The following is an 18,246-nucleotide window of genomic DNA, read 5'->3' as shown; positions in this document are numbered from 1 at the left end:
GGTGTGCGATTCCGTGACCGCCCAGCCATCCGCTCGGATTCGTGTTCGATGACCAGGCAGTCACGGATCGCACAACACCGCCGATCGCGCTGGCAGTGCCATTATTCTCTAATGGCACCCCAGTCGTGCCAGGCAGATTGCATGGTTTCCCGCTGCAATACCGCCCTGCCTGTGCGGTTGCACATGATTGGGGTTGAAAACACATTTTTTTAAACCTTTTTTTTTCCACTGAACTTTATTGCTATCACATAAGGAGCAAACAAGCTCCCTATGTGATAGCCAATTTGCAGTGACAGGTCCTGTTTATGGAGACATCAGGGGTCTTTAAGACCCCTAATGTCACCTAGGGACCCCCAGAGAATATAAAGTTGAAAATTAACAGGTGATATCTGGAGATCTAAATGGCTTTGCCATTAAAAACAATCAAGTTTTTGTTTACCCCAGGCTCTGTGGAGCTGCAGCAACGCATGGTTACAGATGTTGGTGTGATGGGGATTCATTCTGAATAGCACCCCAATGCACTACCAAAAAATGACTACATGCACTGCACCTTTTTGGTGCATGTTGCTCTGTTAAATTCAAATGAATGGGCTGCTTAACACAATGCACATTAACACACAGCATAAAGGATGCATGTGCACCAATGGAGCACCACAATGTAAACTGGGCATAATTGTTTTTGATTAAGGAACTGTGCAGAAAGCTGTCATTGCTGCCTTGTTTTTAAAGGGGAGAGCATTGAGGTTGTCACCCTTATCCTTGCATCTCTACTAAGTAAATCACTGGCTCAGTGGAAGTATGGAGTTGAGGTGTCCCAACACTTTTTTGGATGGATGCTTGTTTTTGATCACTGAATTGCAAAGTAGGATAGCAGCTGGGACTTACACATTCTAAAGTTCCTTTACCTGTAACAGGTCCCTTTAAAGTGTTCCTGTGTCCAGATCATGCACACTAAAGTATTTACATACGCTGACCAAGCAGTTAAAGCACTTTAAAACAAGTTCTCATTCATCTCAGTATCTATAAGCACATTCAAGTCTGAAGCTGACAGCTTATTCTCCATTCAGAGCGGCTTGTTACAGGTTACACAGCAGGGAAATTCTCCCCGCTGTGTAGCCTGTCATGAACAGAGTTAATTACAGGTAGTTAGGTTACACAGCAGTGGGCTTCCCCACTGCCTGTGTAACCTAACTAGTGAGACAAGAGCTGTCACAGCCTCTACTTTGTGTTAGAGGCGTGAGCTCTGTGGATGGCTTGGACCAATGGCAAAGCGCCATTGGTCCAAGCTGTCCAATAAAAAACAAAACGAAAAAACCCCCACTGAGGCCATCAATCTCGATGCATCACCAGTGACAAGCAAGTGAGGGACAGGGAGGCTCCTCCCTCCCTCCTTCACACTAGCTTTGGGACCGGGTTGGGGGCAGAGTTTCGTGCTGGGGGCGAGGCTGGGGAATGCCTCACCCGGAACCAACGGCACCGCACGTCACTGCTTGATACATACTCTAAGGGTTAATCCCTTTTAGCACTTGATACATACTCTAAAGGTGCCCATACACTGCTCGATTCTCGTACAAGAATCGCGGGAAATCCCGCGATCGTACGAGAATCGAACAGTGTGAACGAAGACGTGCAACCGTTTCTACTGTACGGTCGCACGTCTTTTGTCTAAGGAGCATGTTAGAAAACCAGCCGAGAATCGTACGATTTTCGGCTGGTTTGAACAGTGCTCGGGAGACAAATGCCGAACGGGCCGGTGTGCGCACGCGCACACTGCCCGTTCAGCATTGCGGTCATCAGAAGCCCGCCCCTCAGGGGGGCGGGCTTGCGATGATCGAGAGTGCAATCTGCCTGTCCAAGATGGGCAGATCGTACGTTTTTTAATCACTTTACAACCATCGCAAGATCTTAGTCTAGCGATGGTTGTACATTGTATGGCCACCTTAAGGGTTAATATCTTTTAGCACAGCACACTTGATGTTATAGGTGATTGATGTGCAGTACATACACTTGATACATATTTAAGGGTTAATACATGTTAGCACAGCTGCACAATCCACACAGGGAGGTTTGTTATCCTAAAGCGCTGATCATTATTGGATTCAAGGAGTATGACTGGTTCTGCATGTACTGCGCAGCATGATGAGTATAGTGCCCTATTCAATACGATGATTGTAAGACCCCCTTACATTGGTGATGAGACTGAGTGTAATGTCTTCTCAGGTTAGTGGTCAATGGTGAAGTGCCCACTTACAGGTGAAACTCGAAAAATTAGAATATCATTTATTTCACTAATGCAACTTAAAGGTGGCCATACACTCTACAACCATCGCAAGAGTTTAGTCTTGCGATGGTTGTAAAGGGATTAAAAAAACGTACGATCTGCCTATCTTGGACAGGCAGATCGCACTCTCGATCATCGCAAGTTCCCGGCTGGTCTTGCGATGGTTGTAAAGGGATTAAAAAATCGTACGATTCCCGGCTGGTTTTCGAACATGCTGGTTCGACAGAAGACGTGCGACCGTACAGTAGAAACGGTCGCACGTCTCCGTTCACACTGCTCGATTATCGTACGAAAAACCGATCGCATACGATTATCGTACGATAATCGTGCAGTGTATGGGCACCTTAACAGGTGAAACTAATATATGAGATAAACTCATTACATGCAAAGCAAGATAGTTCAAGCCGTGATTTGTCATAATTGTGATGATTATGGCTTACAGCTCATGAAAACCCAGATCCACAATCTCAGAAAATTTTTGGCAGTGTGGGCAGGTGCCAAGTCCTGCTGGAAAATGAAGTCCGCATCCCCATAGAGCTCGTCTGCGGAAGGAAGCATGAAGTGCTCCAATATCTCCTGGTAGACGGCTAAGTTGCATTAGTGAAATGAATTAACTTTTGCACGATATTCTATGTATGTTGGTGGTCAGTGGTGACGTGTCTTCGTACATTGTTGGTCATTGGCAATGTTCCCCCTTATGTTGGTGGCCCCTTACACTGGTGATCAGTGGTGAAAGAAACAAAATATTTTATTGGTGTCAGTGACTACTTACCTGCAAGAGGTGATGCTCTCACACTGCCAGCTCTGGCTCTGCTGAGTGATCTTTGCACTGGAACGATGTAGACACTGTCAGGCAGGAGGTCACTCTGCCCAGCAGTGCCTGAATATTGTCTGGGTATTACAAGGCAGCAGCAGACCCAAACCACATGCCACAGGTGCTGGAGTCTAGTGATACCCATGTTAATGGCCTGTCAGTGGCCTGTGTGAATGAAGCCTGCAGTCACTGTTAGCAGGCTTTATGTATTGTAACAATATTTTTACACTGTATTTTGTTAGGTGCTTATGTGCTGGCCAAAGTCCTTTGATCTGTACATAATGGCAGTTCCAACAAACCCGCAGTTTAAACAAAATAAAAGCAATTCTTATTAACCTCTTGCCGTCCGCCCGTAGTAAAAAAACGGACGGACGGCACTGCAGCATCTGCGGGTTTTGTTAATAATTATTTAACCCTAATTAGCCTTTATAGTTGGGCCTTCGCTTCTTCCTTTAGGTTTTCTTGGTGTTTTTTTTTACTATTTGCATTTTTTACTGGAGTGCTCGTTTTGGTCTAGAGTTTAAAGTAAAAAAATATACTCACTCGATCCTTGATCCCGGCTGGCTATTAGACCGGTCACCACAGCCCTTTCTCCCCTGGGCACCAGTGGTCTAAACCCCACTGACGGCGATCCATTGACTTGCAATGGATGTGAGGAAACCAAGGGACATACCACAGCTGGAGCGGAGGGGGCGAGAGGTGATCGCTCACCGATACAGGATCGGGAATCGGGTGAGTATATCTTTTTTATTTTAGAATCTAGACCAAAAGGAGCACTTAGGAAACACCTTGCAGTGCGCGGGTAAGCCCCTCTGCAAGGGCTAATTTGTAATTTACCTGGAGTTCTTTAAGTTCCCAGACTGTTTATCTTAATGTCAGTGAAAATCTGACCCTGTTTTATAGGGGTGCACCAAAATGGAATTTTCCGAACAAAACTGAAAATAAGCTCTGGGGAAATATCAGGGGTTTAAACAGATCCCTCATATTTCCCTTTGAAATAGAAAAAGATATAGAGTCCTAAATCTCTTTTTCTGCATCCCCTGTTAGGAATGAACAGTAAGACTCTATACTGAGTACTCCTGTCCGATCATAAATTGTGAATATAGTATGAGTTACTATGTTTACAATCATGAATGAAAAGGAAGTGATGTAGAGCACTTCCTGTTCATTCATAATTGGGGACACAGTAACCATACTATGTCCTCAATTATTTACAAACAGTCAGCGATTACTGATCACTGAGTGCTTGTACCGTTCTCCTTCCTGCATCGGCTGTCACAGGAGGCAGTGCGGGGAAGAGAGCTCAGCCACCTGTGACATGGCTGACAGCTGACTCCTCCCCCGCACTGCCGGCTTTGCCTCCTGTGACAGCTGTCTTCTCCCTGTACCGCTCTCCATATTGAGTCTTTGCCTGTCACAGGAGGCCAATCGATGCAGTGCAGGAGGAGAGCTAGGCCTCCTGTGACACAGACCTCTCTCCCCGCTCCACTCTGCCTCCTGAAGGTTTCTCTCCTCCCCGCTGGACGCTGTGCTGTGTCAGAGGGGACACAGCACAGCACCCATCAGGGAGGAGAGAAACTATGGATGCACTGCAATTTCGGCTAAAAATGTTTACTTTCGGCATTTTGCCCAAAGTACTATTTTCGGATGAAATTTCGGTGCATCCTTACTGTTTTATCATGCCCACTCATGCTCATTATAACTAAATCACACCGGTTTAACCATGCCTATTAAAACGTGGTCACTTTTGATAAGCCACCCCCACTTTTTACTATGGCACAATAAGAAGCCACTGCCTTCCTCTTCTCCCATTTGGCTCTGAATAAATGAAAAGGCTGCCACCCTAGCTATGATTTATTATTTTCCTATCCAGTAGTGCAACAACTTCCTCTCTTAGAATTGCTGTGTACACAACAGTAAAATGATGTGCACCTTAAATTTGAAAACCTTGTCTGATTCTGTAACCTCGCCTTCTCCTACACACACCTTTCACACACGCACATTGTTTCTTCAGGGGTCTCTGGCATACAGTTCAAGTTTTCAGGAGACTCTTTATGTTTACCCCTGGAGCAGTCTTTGTCTGTGACACTCCCTCTCCCCTTCAACAAAACTATGCTTGAGCATTTGATGTGATTTTTTTTAAATGTGTATCAAAACGTGTGTGTTCAGATATATGCATTTATGTAAGCTTTTACCAGCACTTAAAGCTTATGTTATATATTTCATCCATACAGTTGCATAAAAGAAAACCCAGTAGAAGTAGAGAGAAGGGGTTAAAGAGAAGCCGGTAGGGTGGAAATATGGGAACTGCCTTTACATTGCAAAGTGTGGGGTTATCTGGGTTTAACCTTGCTTCACTACAATGTCAGTCAATGAGCGAGAAAAAAAGTATATGTCAAGTCTCCCATCACTTAGCATATTCTTTTCTTTGTTTATTATGCTTACAACTAAAAAAAGAGTTCCTTCCTTTCTTTCTTCTTTCATTACAGGCATTTATATAGTGCCATCAATTTATGCATCGCTTTACATACTATTTATTCACATCAATCCCTGCCTATCTTGCATACATACATACATACTAGTTCCAGTTTAGGCAGGAGCCAATTCCTACCTTTCCTGTCTTTGGCGTGTGGGAGGAGTACCCGGAGGGAAACCCACACAATCACAGGAGAGAACATACAAACTTCATGCAGATGGTGTCCTGGGAGAACCTTGATGCAAACAATTTTTTTAGATTAGGTATAAAAGGCATGAGCTTCATAAATAAGTTATAGGTGTTCGCTAATATTTCTATGCATAGTTTGGAATTTTATATAAGTGTAAATATGTGCTTCCTGCTTTTTTCCAGTGCTATACAATGATTGTGCTTTACTATTTACTCTCTCTTATGATTGAGGCCTATGAGTCTGCCAACCCCTTGAAAAGTTTGAGGCCATAGCTATCTTATCTCAACATTTTTGGAAATGTTTAGTAATGGAAATCTACAGATACAGATACTCATAGATAATTGCTGGCTTTTTATTCTTTGCATACTTTATTTTTCTTTTCTGCCCTAATATTGTCACAGTGGCCATTTTTACCAAGGGCAGGTTAATATAGCTCCCTTTACTTCCTGGAACTCTGGCACATGTGACTAGAACATGTGACCATACACATCATCTCAGGGGAGGAAAATGCCTTTCGTTGAGATCTCATGAGATTTCCCAGCAATGCTCTGCTGATGTAACCTTCCCAGGATGCAATACTTGGGCACATTACATCACTAATGCCCATGAGGAAGTGGAAAAACAATTATTGTAAGTAAAATAAAATTATGTTTGTTTAGCTTATGAATGTAGGATGATTTTTAGTGAAAGGGGGTAAAGATCTGCTGTAAGGAGAAAAGCTGAATGAAGCTGAGTGAAATGCAGAGCACTCTCTAGTGGTTAATGTTAAAGCTTCCTCGTCAGTGCTGACATCTTCTCGCTGACTTATTCTGGGTTCTGGATCTTCATGCATGTTAATTGGCCAGGCTAGGGTGATGTAACTTCTGCTCATGTGTACAGGAGTTAATTCATTCCAGCATATGATAGGATTGTACAACGAGCTGCGCATGCTCACTGTACATGCTCAGTGTACACTGTAAAGAGTTTGTGATGAAGAATATAAGAATCCTTTATTACCTCCAGAATTACAATTTCTGTGAAGGGCTCATTAACCTCCATGGCGGTATTCCAGTATCAAGAGCGGAAACCCCGAGCCACACTCGGGGATTGCGCAAAAGTGTCACTTACCTTGTCCCTGCGAGCCCGCTGTGTCATCTGCTGTGTTCACCCGGCCGATGCCAGCATTCGGCTTTCAGTTTCATTTTCGGGCATCACAGCGGGGGCGGAGCCGGCGGGAAATTCAAAAGTGCAAACATGACATTTACACAGAATACACACAATACAATGTAATCTGCTATAATTACACTTATGTATCAAACTATTTCACTTCAATTTTGTCCCTAGAGCTTTGTCCAGTGCCCTGCCTGCACTTTTACTGTACTCTATTGACTGTGGTACGGATCAGGCAGCGCCCCCAGAATTCCCATTTACTGGACTATTTTTTTTATTATTATATTATAATTATTTATTACTCCTACAATATAAAACAACAAATTGCCATGAAAAACAATGTACCGCTTTGGCATGCTAAAATCCTGTATAATCAGACCGCCAGGGAGGTTAAAAAGATTTTTCCCTCATTTTCTGGCCCTTTGACATCATACTGGAAATGGAGGACATAGTCATCACCAGGGACCATAAGGCATAGGTAGCAATAAAAAAAATTGTCATAAGTTTTAACCCATTCTCATTTTCCTAAAAATTATTTGTTTTGTCTGTATCCCGGTGGTTGAAATCTAAGGTGATATATCATCACCTGCACACCATGCTGAAAGGTAAACACAGGACATTTAGGGCATAAAAAGTGATGTTTCGAGGCCATTGATGGCCTTTTCCTCATGCAGTAGTGACAGTGTCATCTGTCATTTCACCATAACACCCACTGGATATGGTTTATTGCTGCATGGAGTGCACTGGATTTGCTCTATACCGGATAGAGAGATTCAATTATTTTTGAAGGGGAATGCATTCAAATAATGATCTTATTGCATATGATAATTAAGGATTTTTTTTTTTGTTCATCTATCTGAACAGCTGTGTTGCCCACCCATTAGAGGATCTAGGTATGGTAGTTCCGAACTGAAGATTTTATCTGTATGTAGGTGTCCTGATGCAGAGGAAGAAAACAATGTGCCAAACACTCTCCTTCATAACTAACTGTTATCGTATATAACATTGAATAATTACGATAATGTCTTTGTTCTATAAGTAAACATAATCTATGTCTTATAGGCTTTTAGAAGTAGAAGAAGAAAAATGATGTCAAGATACCTATAACAACCAATTAGATTTAATCTTTCATCTCTTTAACATATTCTGTTTAATGCCACACGATTTGTAATTGGCTAATATAAACTACAGACATTCCTCGATTTACAATTTACCTGTTTTGCGATCACTGGCACTTACGTCCAGCCTCCGATCTTACGAGCGGCAACGTGGCAGCGGCAGTGCGACGTCTCACCGGCGGAAGTGCTGTACTCCGTTCTTCACTGCGGGTCTCGGTAAGTATTTTATTGCCCGATTTACAGTACACTGTTAAGTACTGTACATCTGCCACACTATACAGTACTGTACTAATACAGTGCAGTACTATATACAGTTCATCGCTTAACGACCAATTCGTTTAACGACCTGGTCGTAGGAACGGAACTCGGTCGCTAAGTGAGGAATACCTGTACTGTGCCTTCTGTATCACAATTTTAGGTGTAACCCCCAACAATTTTTTTTTTGTTTTTGGATAAAGAGGGGAAAATTTAGAACCTATATCTCTAGGTAGAAAGAAGGTGTGTGGAGCTGGATCTAGGGTTGCCACCTGTCCAGGATTCACCCGGACAGTCCGGGTTTTGAATGCTGTGTCCGGTTTTCATGGCAGCAGAAACCCAGACACAAGATGCCAGGTAGACAGAGGCAACCAAAATTAACATAGGGGCTACTAGCCCCCCACTGAAAAATAGTCTCAACTGTGATATTTACATATGAATGGGTAGCACTATTTACATATGAATAATCCACGACTCATTCTCCCATTAAAATGTCTGCGCATCGCTAGAGTGCTTTCGGGTTTCGCTTGAAGAAAAGGTGGCAACCCTAGCTGGATCGTATATTCTAATAGATGTTTCCAGTCAATTGCCTCACAACATGATGGGATTGAATAATACCCTTAGACAACTTTCCCAGGTGTAGTAGCAGAGGGCTGAGTAAAGACTAGATATGCAGGGAGGAAAGTGCCAGAAGTAGATCATGTAAACTGCAGATGTGATTTAATTTGAAGTCTCATACAGAGAAAAGGGGGATTTATCAAAACTTGAGCAGACAAAATCTGGAGCTTGTGGCAACCAATCAGCTTCTCTCTTCGGTTTGTTCAGTTAAGCTTTGAAAATGAAAGGTGGATGCTGATCGGTTGCCATGCACAGCTGCTCCAGATTTTGTCTGCTCCTGTTTTGATAAATTCCCCTTAAAGTGTTGTGGGGCCTCTAAGGGTCCTCCTTCATCAGGAATGCAAATAATACTTGAATATGCTATCAGTGTTCAATATTGTGTGATATATATACAATATAATACCTACAATATAAGTGTAAGGAAATAGAAGTCACCGAATACAAAAAAACATATAGTCTGTACAGCATAAAAATCCTACTAATACATACAGATGTGTACTATGTCAAATTATATAAAAATCATATGAAAAGTATGAATAAAGGTTCTATGAAAACACTATAGGGAATCATAAGATATTTAGGGATGCATTTGTCAAAATTTACAAAAAGACCAAAGTATGAAAAAAGATGGCATAAGTACAATTGGTATAGCCTAGGGTAAGTATTCAGTTATTAAAATTATGCAAAAGAGGGTTAGCCTTTGCAGGCCTCTCTTTAAAATTACATAAATTGCAATTAAATAAGACATTATTGAGTTAGTATATGAATCATGACCAAATAAAGAGCTCTCTAATATACGGTTCTGCACAATAGTATTTAGTTAAGTATACAATGTGATTTGAATGAATTACCTTGGTAGTGCTTTTGAGACGTGTGTACTGGAATAGTAGATTTGGAGTAATCCTGAGGGGCAATTTGTGGAAAAATCAGTATACAGGAGAATAAACTGCGGAGGGGAGAGAAAAAAATGGATAAAGAAACAGTAGAATGCTGAAGGTATAAAATTGGAGATGGCATTGGGGAGGCCAGTTCTAAGGAGTAAAGAGATATAGAAACCATGAAAGTACAGAATAGTGGAAAACTGAAAAGTAAGACCTCTGACTGCAGATAATGGGAGCATAACATAAGCGTATTATAGGAGGAAGTTACAATTAGACAAATAGGAGGGGGAGAAAGGGATAAGATACAATTATATCAAAAGGCAGAAAAGGAGTAAGCAGACCAGTTGACCTTTACACTCAAAAATCAAATTCTACTAATGCATCCCTCTATGTATGATGATTATTAATAATAACACAGACATGTCAGGTGTAAAATGCTGTGATTTTAAAATACTTACACTTGCAGAACATTCACTTCCTGCTTTGAAAGGGAAAAATTACTTCAGTTTGCCAAAGCATTGCATCCTGGGAAGGTTACATCAGCAGAGCATTGCTGGGAAATCTCATTTCAGGGAAAGGCATTTTCCTCCTCTGAGATGATGTGCATGGTCACATGTCCTAGTCACATGTGCCAATTTTTAGGAAGTAAAAGGAGAGCTAGTAATCTGCCCTTAGTTGACATGGCCACTGTCAGAAGACTGGGAAAGAAAAGAGAAAGAATATATGCAAAGAATACAAAGCTGGAGATTATCTAGAAAAATGTGTTTGTAGATTGTCATTACTAAACATTACTAAAGGTGTGTTTGTTGTTATTTTAAAGATTTGGGTAAAGGTCCGCTTTAAATTGAATTTACAAACACCAAGTGTGTTTGATATAGTGTTGAGAATAAGATCCAAATGTATTGAAATGCTGAAGCGGAGAGAAGAGCGAGAATTAATACTAATAAACCAGTGAAAGACTGGTCCATTGGTAGATACTAGTTGAAAGTCGTTATCCTGTACTTTCATGGTATCTATATAACAACTGGCTTCCCTCCTCAATTTAATCTCCACTGATATATCGTCTGCATTCCACTGTGTTCCTTTAGTTTATTCTCATATATATCGAATTGTCCCCTTTGAGCCAATTTTACTAGTCCAGTTCATGCTTCTTAAAGTACTACCAAGGTTATTAATACATACCATATTGTATACTTCACCAGATACCATTGCACACAGACTCACATTAGAGAGTCTAGAGATTTGTATTTGGTAATTATTCATATTCCAATGTAAAATATCTTATTTAATTGCATTAAATAAGTATTATTATTAAGCGAGTCCAACAAACATTGACCCTCTTTTGCATAATTTTAGTAGCCACACACTTACCTAATGTGATATTAAAGTCAAAAGGTTTTTAAGCTATTTCAAATGCTGATGAAATCACTTCCATGCTCTTTGATGTTTAAAAGTTTTAGTTTCCTCCAGAATCAGCTGGTCTCCTGATCACTGGTACTGACTTCCTGTTTTAGAGTGACTCCTTTCTCAAACAGAGTGCTATGCAGTCACCCTTGTGTGTGTTAGTAAGCTGTGTTTGTTTCCACATGTAAAATAATATCATCTGTGTATTTTAGGAACTGGTGTTCTGTGCCAATCAGCCGAACAGTGTCTTGCCAAGTCCAGAATGGCACCTTTTTGCAGAGAGTATACCAGAACTGTCACTGGGCAGCAGGCTGCTCTGGGGGAAGGTGAGAATGGATGACCTAATTTTCTGTTACAATGTTTCTTTCTGATTCTTATTTGTTTTATTGCTTTGCTGTCATGTACATCACTATAGCTCTGACTTTCTTTGTACACAGTATATTCAGCAGTCCGTGTTATAGTTCTCTTTTGTTTTAGTTATAGGACTGTTGTCAGGCCAACCTATAGAGTCAGCTACAAGACAATGACCATTCTGGAGTGGAAATGCTGCCCAGGATACAGAGGGGTAAACTGTGATGATGGTGAGTATCAAGGCTACATGGGGTGACGACAAAGGATAGGTTTTCACTAGATAGTAACACAAGAGTACAAGTCCCATTATCCGTACTTGTGAAACCACACACTACTTACAAATGATGGGCGTATGAGAAACCCACGTACCTGACACTTCTAGTCTGAAAAGTCAGTATCACAGTGAGCCTGTCTATTTTTATGTTATGGTGTTCTTGGGGGCATAATAAGGACAGTCAAAGCTATACTACAAACAGTGGTGTAGAGAAACTCCTCTGGATTCAGCTGCAAACTAGGGCCCTACAACACTTCTCTGTTAGTCAACCATAGGTACAAATTCATCAAATGATATTGACATAGCATTGTGGAAAAAAAAGCCTCCTCAAACACCACTATTCCATTGGTTTAGTGAGACAATAATATACAAGCCTTTTTAGTTTGACACCGAAGTCTATGGGAATGTTAGTAGTTGGTACTGCTTCTCCCTGAGTGGATATGCCACTGACATGTGCTATTTACTAGCAGCTTTAGTCAAAACAAAAAAAATGCTGCATGAAGATGCATGTCAAGTAGAAATCTCATTATTTATCTGTGCATCTATGCAGTGCAGTTTAGTGTGAAATGGAAAACTTTATAGGCCCATTCACACCAATGTGCATTGCCAATGGAACAATGTCAGCCTAACACTTACCCACTCACAGTACTTAACCCCCTAGTCATCCTGTGCTGTGCCAGTTTTTGTGCCAACAGTGTGCAGGTCCCATCCTAAAATCATGCTGCACCAAGATCCCTAAGCGAGGAAAAAAGATAAAAACAACTTCCTACAAGACAGTGTGTACTCACAAGGCTTCAGGAACACACCTGAGAGCTTGTGTCTACTGAGAGTATTGGACCTTAGAAAATTCCTGCAACATGCTTATAAACCATTACATTATTTCAATAATTATACCAAATTAAACATGTTTTTGAAAATTGTATTGTATTGTGACTGTATTTTATGTTTTTATGTTTACAATTGCAATAATAGAGTTGCATAATTTTGAATGTGAGAATTTGTCATTACCTTGGGTTATCCAAGTGTTATAGGCCATTAGGTAGATTTGCTTTGTTTTCAGAGACTCCATCGATGAGCTTTCTCTGCAGTAGATTGTGCCTCCGTCTTTCCACAAGGCCATAACAACCAAGTTGTTCTCTCTCAGTTGGATTCTCCAGTTGCCTGTGTGTTGTACGTTATGGAGAACCCACCGTAAGATCATGACACCATCATTTGGCCACAACAGTGGGACCTAAATGGAAAATATGGTTGTAATTTCAGTGTCGAGGATACAGTAAAAGAAGCTAGGATTTGATTCAGTTTGTCTGTAGTCAGATATTGATTTTGTGTGGAGTCAGCCTAAAATAAGGGCTGTAGTGTTGTACTAAAAGAGGATGATAACACTGCTTCCAGTCCCCTGTACTATTGTGGGTGTGTAGTCCATTTCTTTGCAGCATCTGTGTCTTTTCCTGCCTGTGACAGAAGGAAGATGTAAATCTACAGCAGTTCTAAGATTATTTCGGTCTTTGTGACCTGTGCCTCTCTAGCTGGATCTCACACAGTGCTTCATAACAAACACAGTGAATAGATCTAGCATCTTGTGGGGGGGAGTAGCCAGTGAAAGGTGCAGGAAGGATGGTAAGAAAAATGACAAACAGGAACTTCCATTATAAATGTATTTAAACACAAACAGTTGTTGAAGTTAGTTATAAATAAACTGTGAGAAGAGCCAAGGCAAGCTGGAGCGTGAACACCCTGTCATAGTGAGTAAAGCTTGTAAAATATAAATGGTACTACGTTTCCTGCTTCTGTCAATGAATGATAACTCTGCTTTGGGTGGGCTGCATTCAGTCACCCACCTCCTTATTCATTTCCTGTTTTTAAATAGTGCCAACATATTACGTAGCAGTTTACATAGAACCATTCACATCAGTCCCTGTTCTCTCAAATGGAGCTCACAATTTAATATTTCTATGATACAAGTAGACATTTTAGGAAGAAGTCAATTAAACTACCAATGTCAAAGTAAGGCACTGCAGACTGGGTGAAAGATTAAAACTCTAATGCAGGTTTCAAACCTAAGTCATAGAGCTGCAGGAGTGCCAACCTTTTTTTATGAATTGTAAGGACCCAAAGAAAAGATTTGTGCAAAGGTTCCTTCTACCAGTGACCCTGATAAATATATAAAGCTAGTGGCTGTTGTAATTTGAAAGGTCAGTCTAACCAATATACTCAAAAATACAGTCCAATGAGAGTGCCAAACAAGACAGTACGAGAGTCTGAAAATGTTTAATAATAGCCCAGATAGCAAGCAATTGAGCTGCAAGTTTGAAAATGACATGCTAAAGTATTGCAGACTTGCCAAGCGTCACAATGTTGTTGCACAATTACAGCAAGTCTGCATTGCAGGTCTCCAGACCAGCGAGCTTTGCAAAAGTGCTGTACACTTGCAGAGCTCTTGCTAAGACCTGCAGGACTATTGCTGTAGACTTGCCAAGCACATTTGCTACAAATTCAAAAAGTGTCAACTAGAACTTGTGCTGCAAGTGTTCTGCAAGTCTACAACTTGCCAGGGAATGTGTGCAGCAAGTTAACAAGAATTACAATTTAACCCTGCCACAAGTTTGTGGCAAGTTATCCTTGCTATCTGGGAGAATGGATTCATAAATGACAACACAGAACAGCCAATGCGTTTTGGGGGTTCAAAGACCTCCACTTTCTTCAGGGATGATAGGTAGATTATGGACTCAAAACTGGTACAAATCACCAGTGATTAATTACTTGCTGTGTACGGTAGAGCCAACATCAGCAAAATTTCCTAACCAATATATCAGTTTTGGTTAAATAAGTCCCTTAATATGAGGATTAAAGAGAATATTCATGCACACTTTGGAAGAAAACCTGCACCTTTTGATGAAAGTATCGGCAAAAAAAATTATTTGTCTGGTTATATTTCTACATCAAGGCCACTGGTTGTCCTTCACTGTAATCTTAGTATGGTGGTAACATTTATCTTATCTTGAGGTATGGTTCATTAGTACCACTTCTATGTAGGGATCAATGCTAGCTTTGAAAAGGGGCTGACAGCAGTAAAGTTATCCATAGACATTTTAGAAAAGTTGGCTTTTCCACATCCAGTGACTGATGGATATCAACCAAAAATCTAATGGTCTGGTTTCATGTATTTCAAGAACAATTTCAGATATTGTTGTTACTCCAGTCTGATAGTCTTTTGCAGGAGTGTGAGCATGCATTTGTTATGGGAGAATGTGCATTTAGAGCAAACATCCATACAGGCATACAAATGAACAATTGTACAGCAATGGCACGTTTTAGAAGGAATGTTTGCTAATATTAAAATCACTCTTGCCGATTACTACTTTTTTTCAAATCGGATGATACATTTTAGCTGACACATATATATTGTGTAGCCTCATGTCTATATTAGATTATAAGTATATATTGTGCTTAATATACAGAGCTTTAACACTAGCCAAAGATGTGACTTTAATTTTCAGATCTTATTGGACTCAACTGAAAATAATACAATTTTGAAAATAAGGATACTTGAGGCCTGTGTTGATGGGTGGGTCAGGTGAGTTTTGCATTCCCATACAGTTCTATAGGAATGGCAAACCCACTTGAAGCAGGCCAACTGCAGGTCAGAAGGGGGTCAACTGCAAGTCAGAAGGAGACCAACTGCCGGTCAAATACACCTGTCAATGAATTCTAAAAGATCTCAAAAGCATCTAAAACTGATGTCAAACTGATGCCATCAGCACAAGCCCAAAGGCTGTTGACACCTTAACCAATTGTCTGTTATGTCTGCAGCTGCTCCAAAAAAGCACTTTATGAACACTCATCCATGTAAAACTCATGTTTCCTATGTGTGCCCTACAGTATTGTTTGTTTCTTTTTTCTGTCATGCAATAGTATACCTTTTATGAAAGTGATATTTGAGGCTTCCACTGTTGGCCTCCTTCTGTTAGAATTATTGAAGCTAGACTTCCAGGCAAATGAGTCAGAGACCTGGAGCAAGCATACAGCAAATGAAACTTTAATAAAGTCAGAATTCCATATGTCTATACTTGTTTTACATGCTACATGTCTCACAGCACAGCAACTGGTGATGCCAAATGTGGATTGTCTTTCAGTTTGAACAGAGAACACAGATTCTGTGAAGTTGGCAAGAGTAATGTCTTCTCTTTTTATGCCTTGGACACTTTTGCATTTGTGTTATATCCATGAACACCACAACAATGTGCATTGTATGGGCATTGCTATTCCTTTTCAGTGGCCCTGCAAGCAAATATAAGCGTCCTTGTCTCTCAGCACGCCTGAACATATGTATTAAAGAACATATGCTGCCTTGCAGTGGGGTGGAAATAATTGAGATAGGTACATTTTTTGGTCCATTAGAAGGTTTGTGCAAGTGTGAATGAGACCTTAAAGAAGAACTCTGGAAATTTAAAAAACTTACCCTTACAGTGAGGCTACCCCCTGCTCTCAAAAGTTAAAAGAGAACTGTGGGGTAATCTGTTTATGCCATAGTTCTCTTTAGGGTCACGGGAGGATATATGCGAACCTCCTCCCGTGACCCAAAGCTCACTATATAGTGAGCTAGGATTTGCTGGTGACATTTCTGCAATTATCTATATACTGAGAGTTCCGCAGCCGGGACGGATCCCGACAGTACTGTTGAGATCCACCCATATGGCTGATTGACAGCGGGCTCTGTCTATCTAGAGGCAGAGCCAGCTGTGCCTGCCCGTTCCTCTAGTCAGTGCTGGAGGATCGGAGAGGGGAGGGGGAATCCCTGCGGGGAGCGGTGACTGACAGTCACTGCTCTCTGCAGGGAGATGATCGGGAATTGAGCAAGCCGTGGTATGTGTTCGCTCACTTCCCGATCAATAGAGCCGACATGTGACCGTTTCAGCTTCTTCTGACCTGTGCTTCGGCACTCTAAGGACTGCTTTTGTCATCATGTCTAATGAAGGTTCATTGACTTTCATTACATGTGAGGACGCTAACAGTTGGAGCAGAGGGGGGCAAAGGTGAGTGTCGAATGTTGTGTTCTGTCCTCACTATTTCTTTTTATATACCGAAACACTATTTGCTTAAAGGAAAACTATGGGGTTAAGGCTTTTCCCCATAGTTCTCCTTAGGGTAACGGGAGGACACAAACTAGCGTCCTCCCGTCACCCTGGGCTCAGTATACCGCGAGCTGTAGCTCGTGGTATACTGAGACGCCGCAGCTGAAGCGGATCCCGACAATTGTGCCGGGATCCGCCCAGCTGCGTGACTGACAGCTGGCTCTGCCTATCTAGAGGCAGAGCCAGCTGTACCTGCCCCCTCCCCCGTCCGTTCCGCCAGTCAGCGCTGGCGGATCGGGGAGGGGGGAATCCAGCCCCTCCCCTGTCATGGCAGAGAGCCGTGACAGGATCGAGAGGTGAGCGCTCACCTCCCGATCTACTAGGTCGACCTGTGACAGTCTCATTGTCACAGGTCGGCTAGAACTATGAGGTGAGTGAAAAGCACTCACCTCATAGTTCTCCTTTAAAACATTTCTCATTTCAACATAAGCATTTATCTGTTGGGTATAGCTTGGTTATTTTTATGTACGGGTAAATGCCAGAAATTGTATTAATTTGGGATCTACAGAAGGGCACTTTCCTATACTGCTTCAATAATAAATATGAATTAATAATTACACTTCTCTATGACGGGACCTTGGATTAGCTTTGCAAAGAAAATAGCATAGATGCCTATGGTTCTTCCAGGAAAGAAACTGAATAGTAAAGCTGTTGATCATATTGATAATAATGTATATGTCTCTTCCTCCTACTGGGTCCTGATTAGTAGTATGCTTTTCTTTTTTCTACCATGAATTAGAGTAAACCCCTCACACGCAACATGTGACTAACATATAGAGTGCTGTCTTTTCATATGGGTGATTGAAGAAGAGGGGTGGGGCCCATGGAGGATTATGCCATATAGTACAAGATTATAGAGGATTTTGTGTGTTTCTGTTGGATTAGGTAAAGATTTGTACCTGTCTCCCAGTAACACAAGGGTCAGCTTATAACATAGGCAGGATTGGAATTGGTATGCACTAAGAAGGATGCTTCCCATTCTCTGAGTTCATTTCTTGGTACACGTCACTTATCCTTAGGGTTTGATCTATTTATGCTCTATCATATATATGAAAACCCAGACCTGAACAAATTGAGCCAGGCCACCAAGATGGTTTAATATACTGATTTAATAAGAAATTATGTCTTCTAGGCAAGGTATAATGTATTTCCAGTGAGTGCATATTTTAAGATGTTGCTGAATGTTTTCATGACTTTCATATTTCAATAAGCTTGCTTTTCTGTATTCTTGCTATTGTAATAACGAGAGAGGTTTGTAGGTTAGCCTTTAAAGAGTCAGCTGACTGAGAATCTGTATAGGCAT

The 18,246-nt window shown here is 41.3% G+C and overlaps 1 protein-coding gene across 1 annotated transcript in view; it reads left to right on the top strand.

Annotated features, from left to right (window-relative positions):
- The window catches only part of EMID1 (EMI domain containing 1), a 78,394-nt gene that overhangs the window by 12,611 nt on the left and 47,537 nt on the right, over positions 1–18,246 (top strand). Inside the window, exons 2-3 of the mRNA XM_018561740.1 lie at positions 11,399–11,512; positions 11,664–11,767. Coding sequence (XP_018417242.1) covers positions 11,399–11,512; positions 11,664–11,767 — 218 coding nt within the window. The remainder of the gene's footprint in view (positions 1–11,398; positions 11,513–11,663; positions 11,768–18,246) is intronic.

The sequence above is a fragment of the Nanorana parkeri genome, unplaced genomic scaffold (assembly GCF_000935625.1).
Source record: "Nanorana parkeri isolate BGI_ZX_2015 unplaced genomic scaffold, ASM93562v1 scaffold540, whole genome shotgun sequence".
In the NCBI taxonomy this organism is placed as follows: Eukaryota; Metazoa; Chordata; class Amphibia; order Anura; family Dicroglossidae; genus Nanorana; species Nanorana parkeri.
This window is presented reverse-complemented; position numbering and strand designations above follow the sequence as displayed.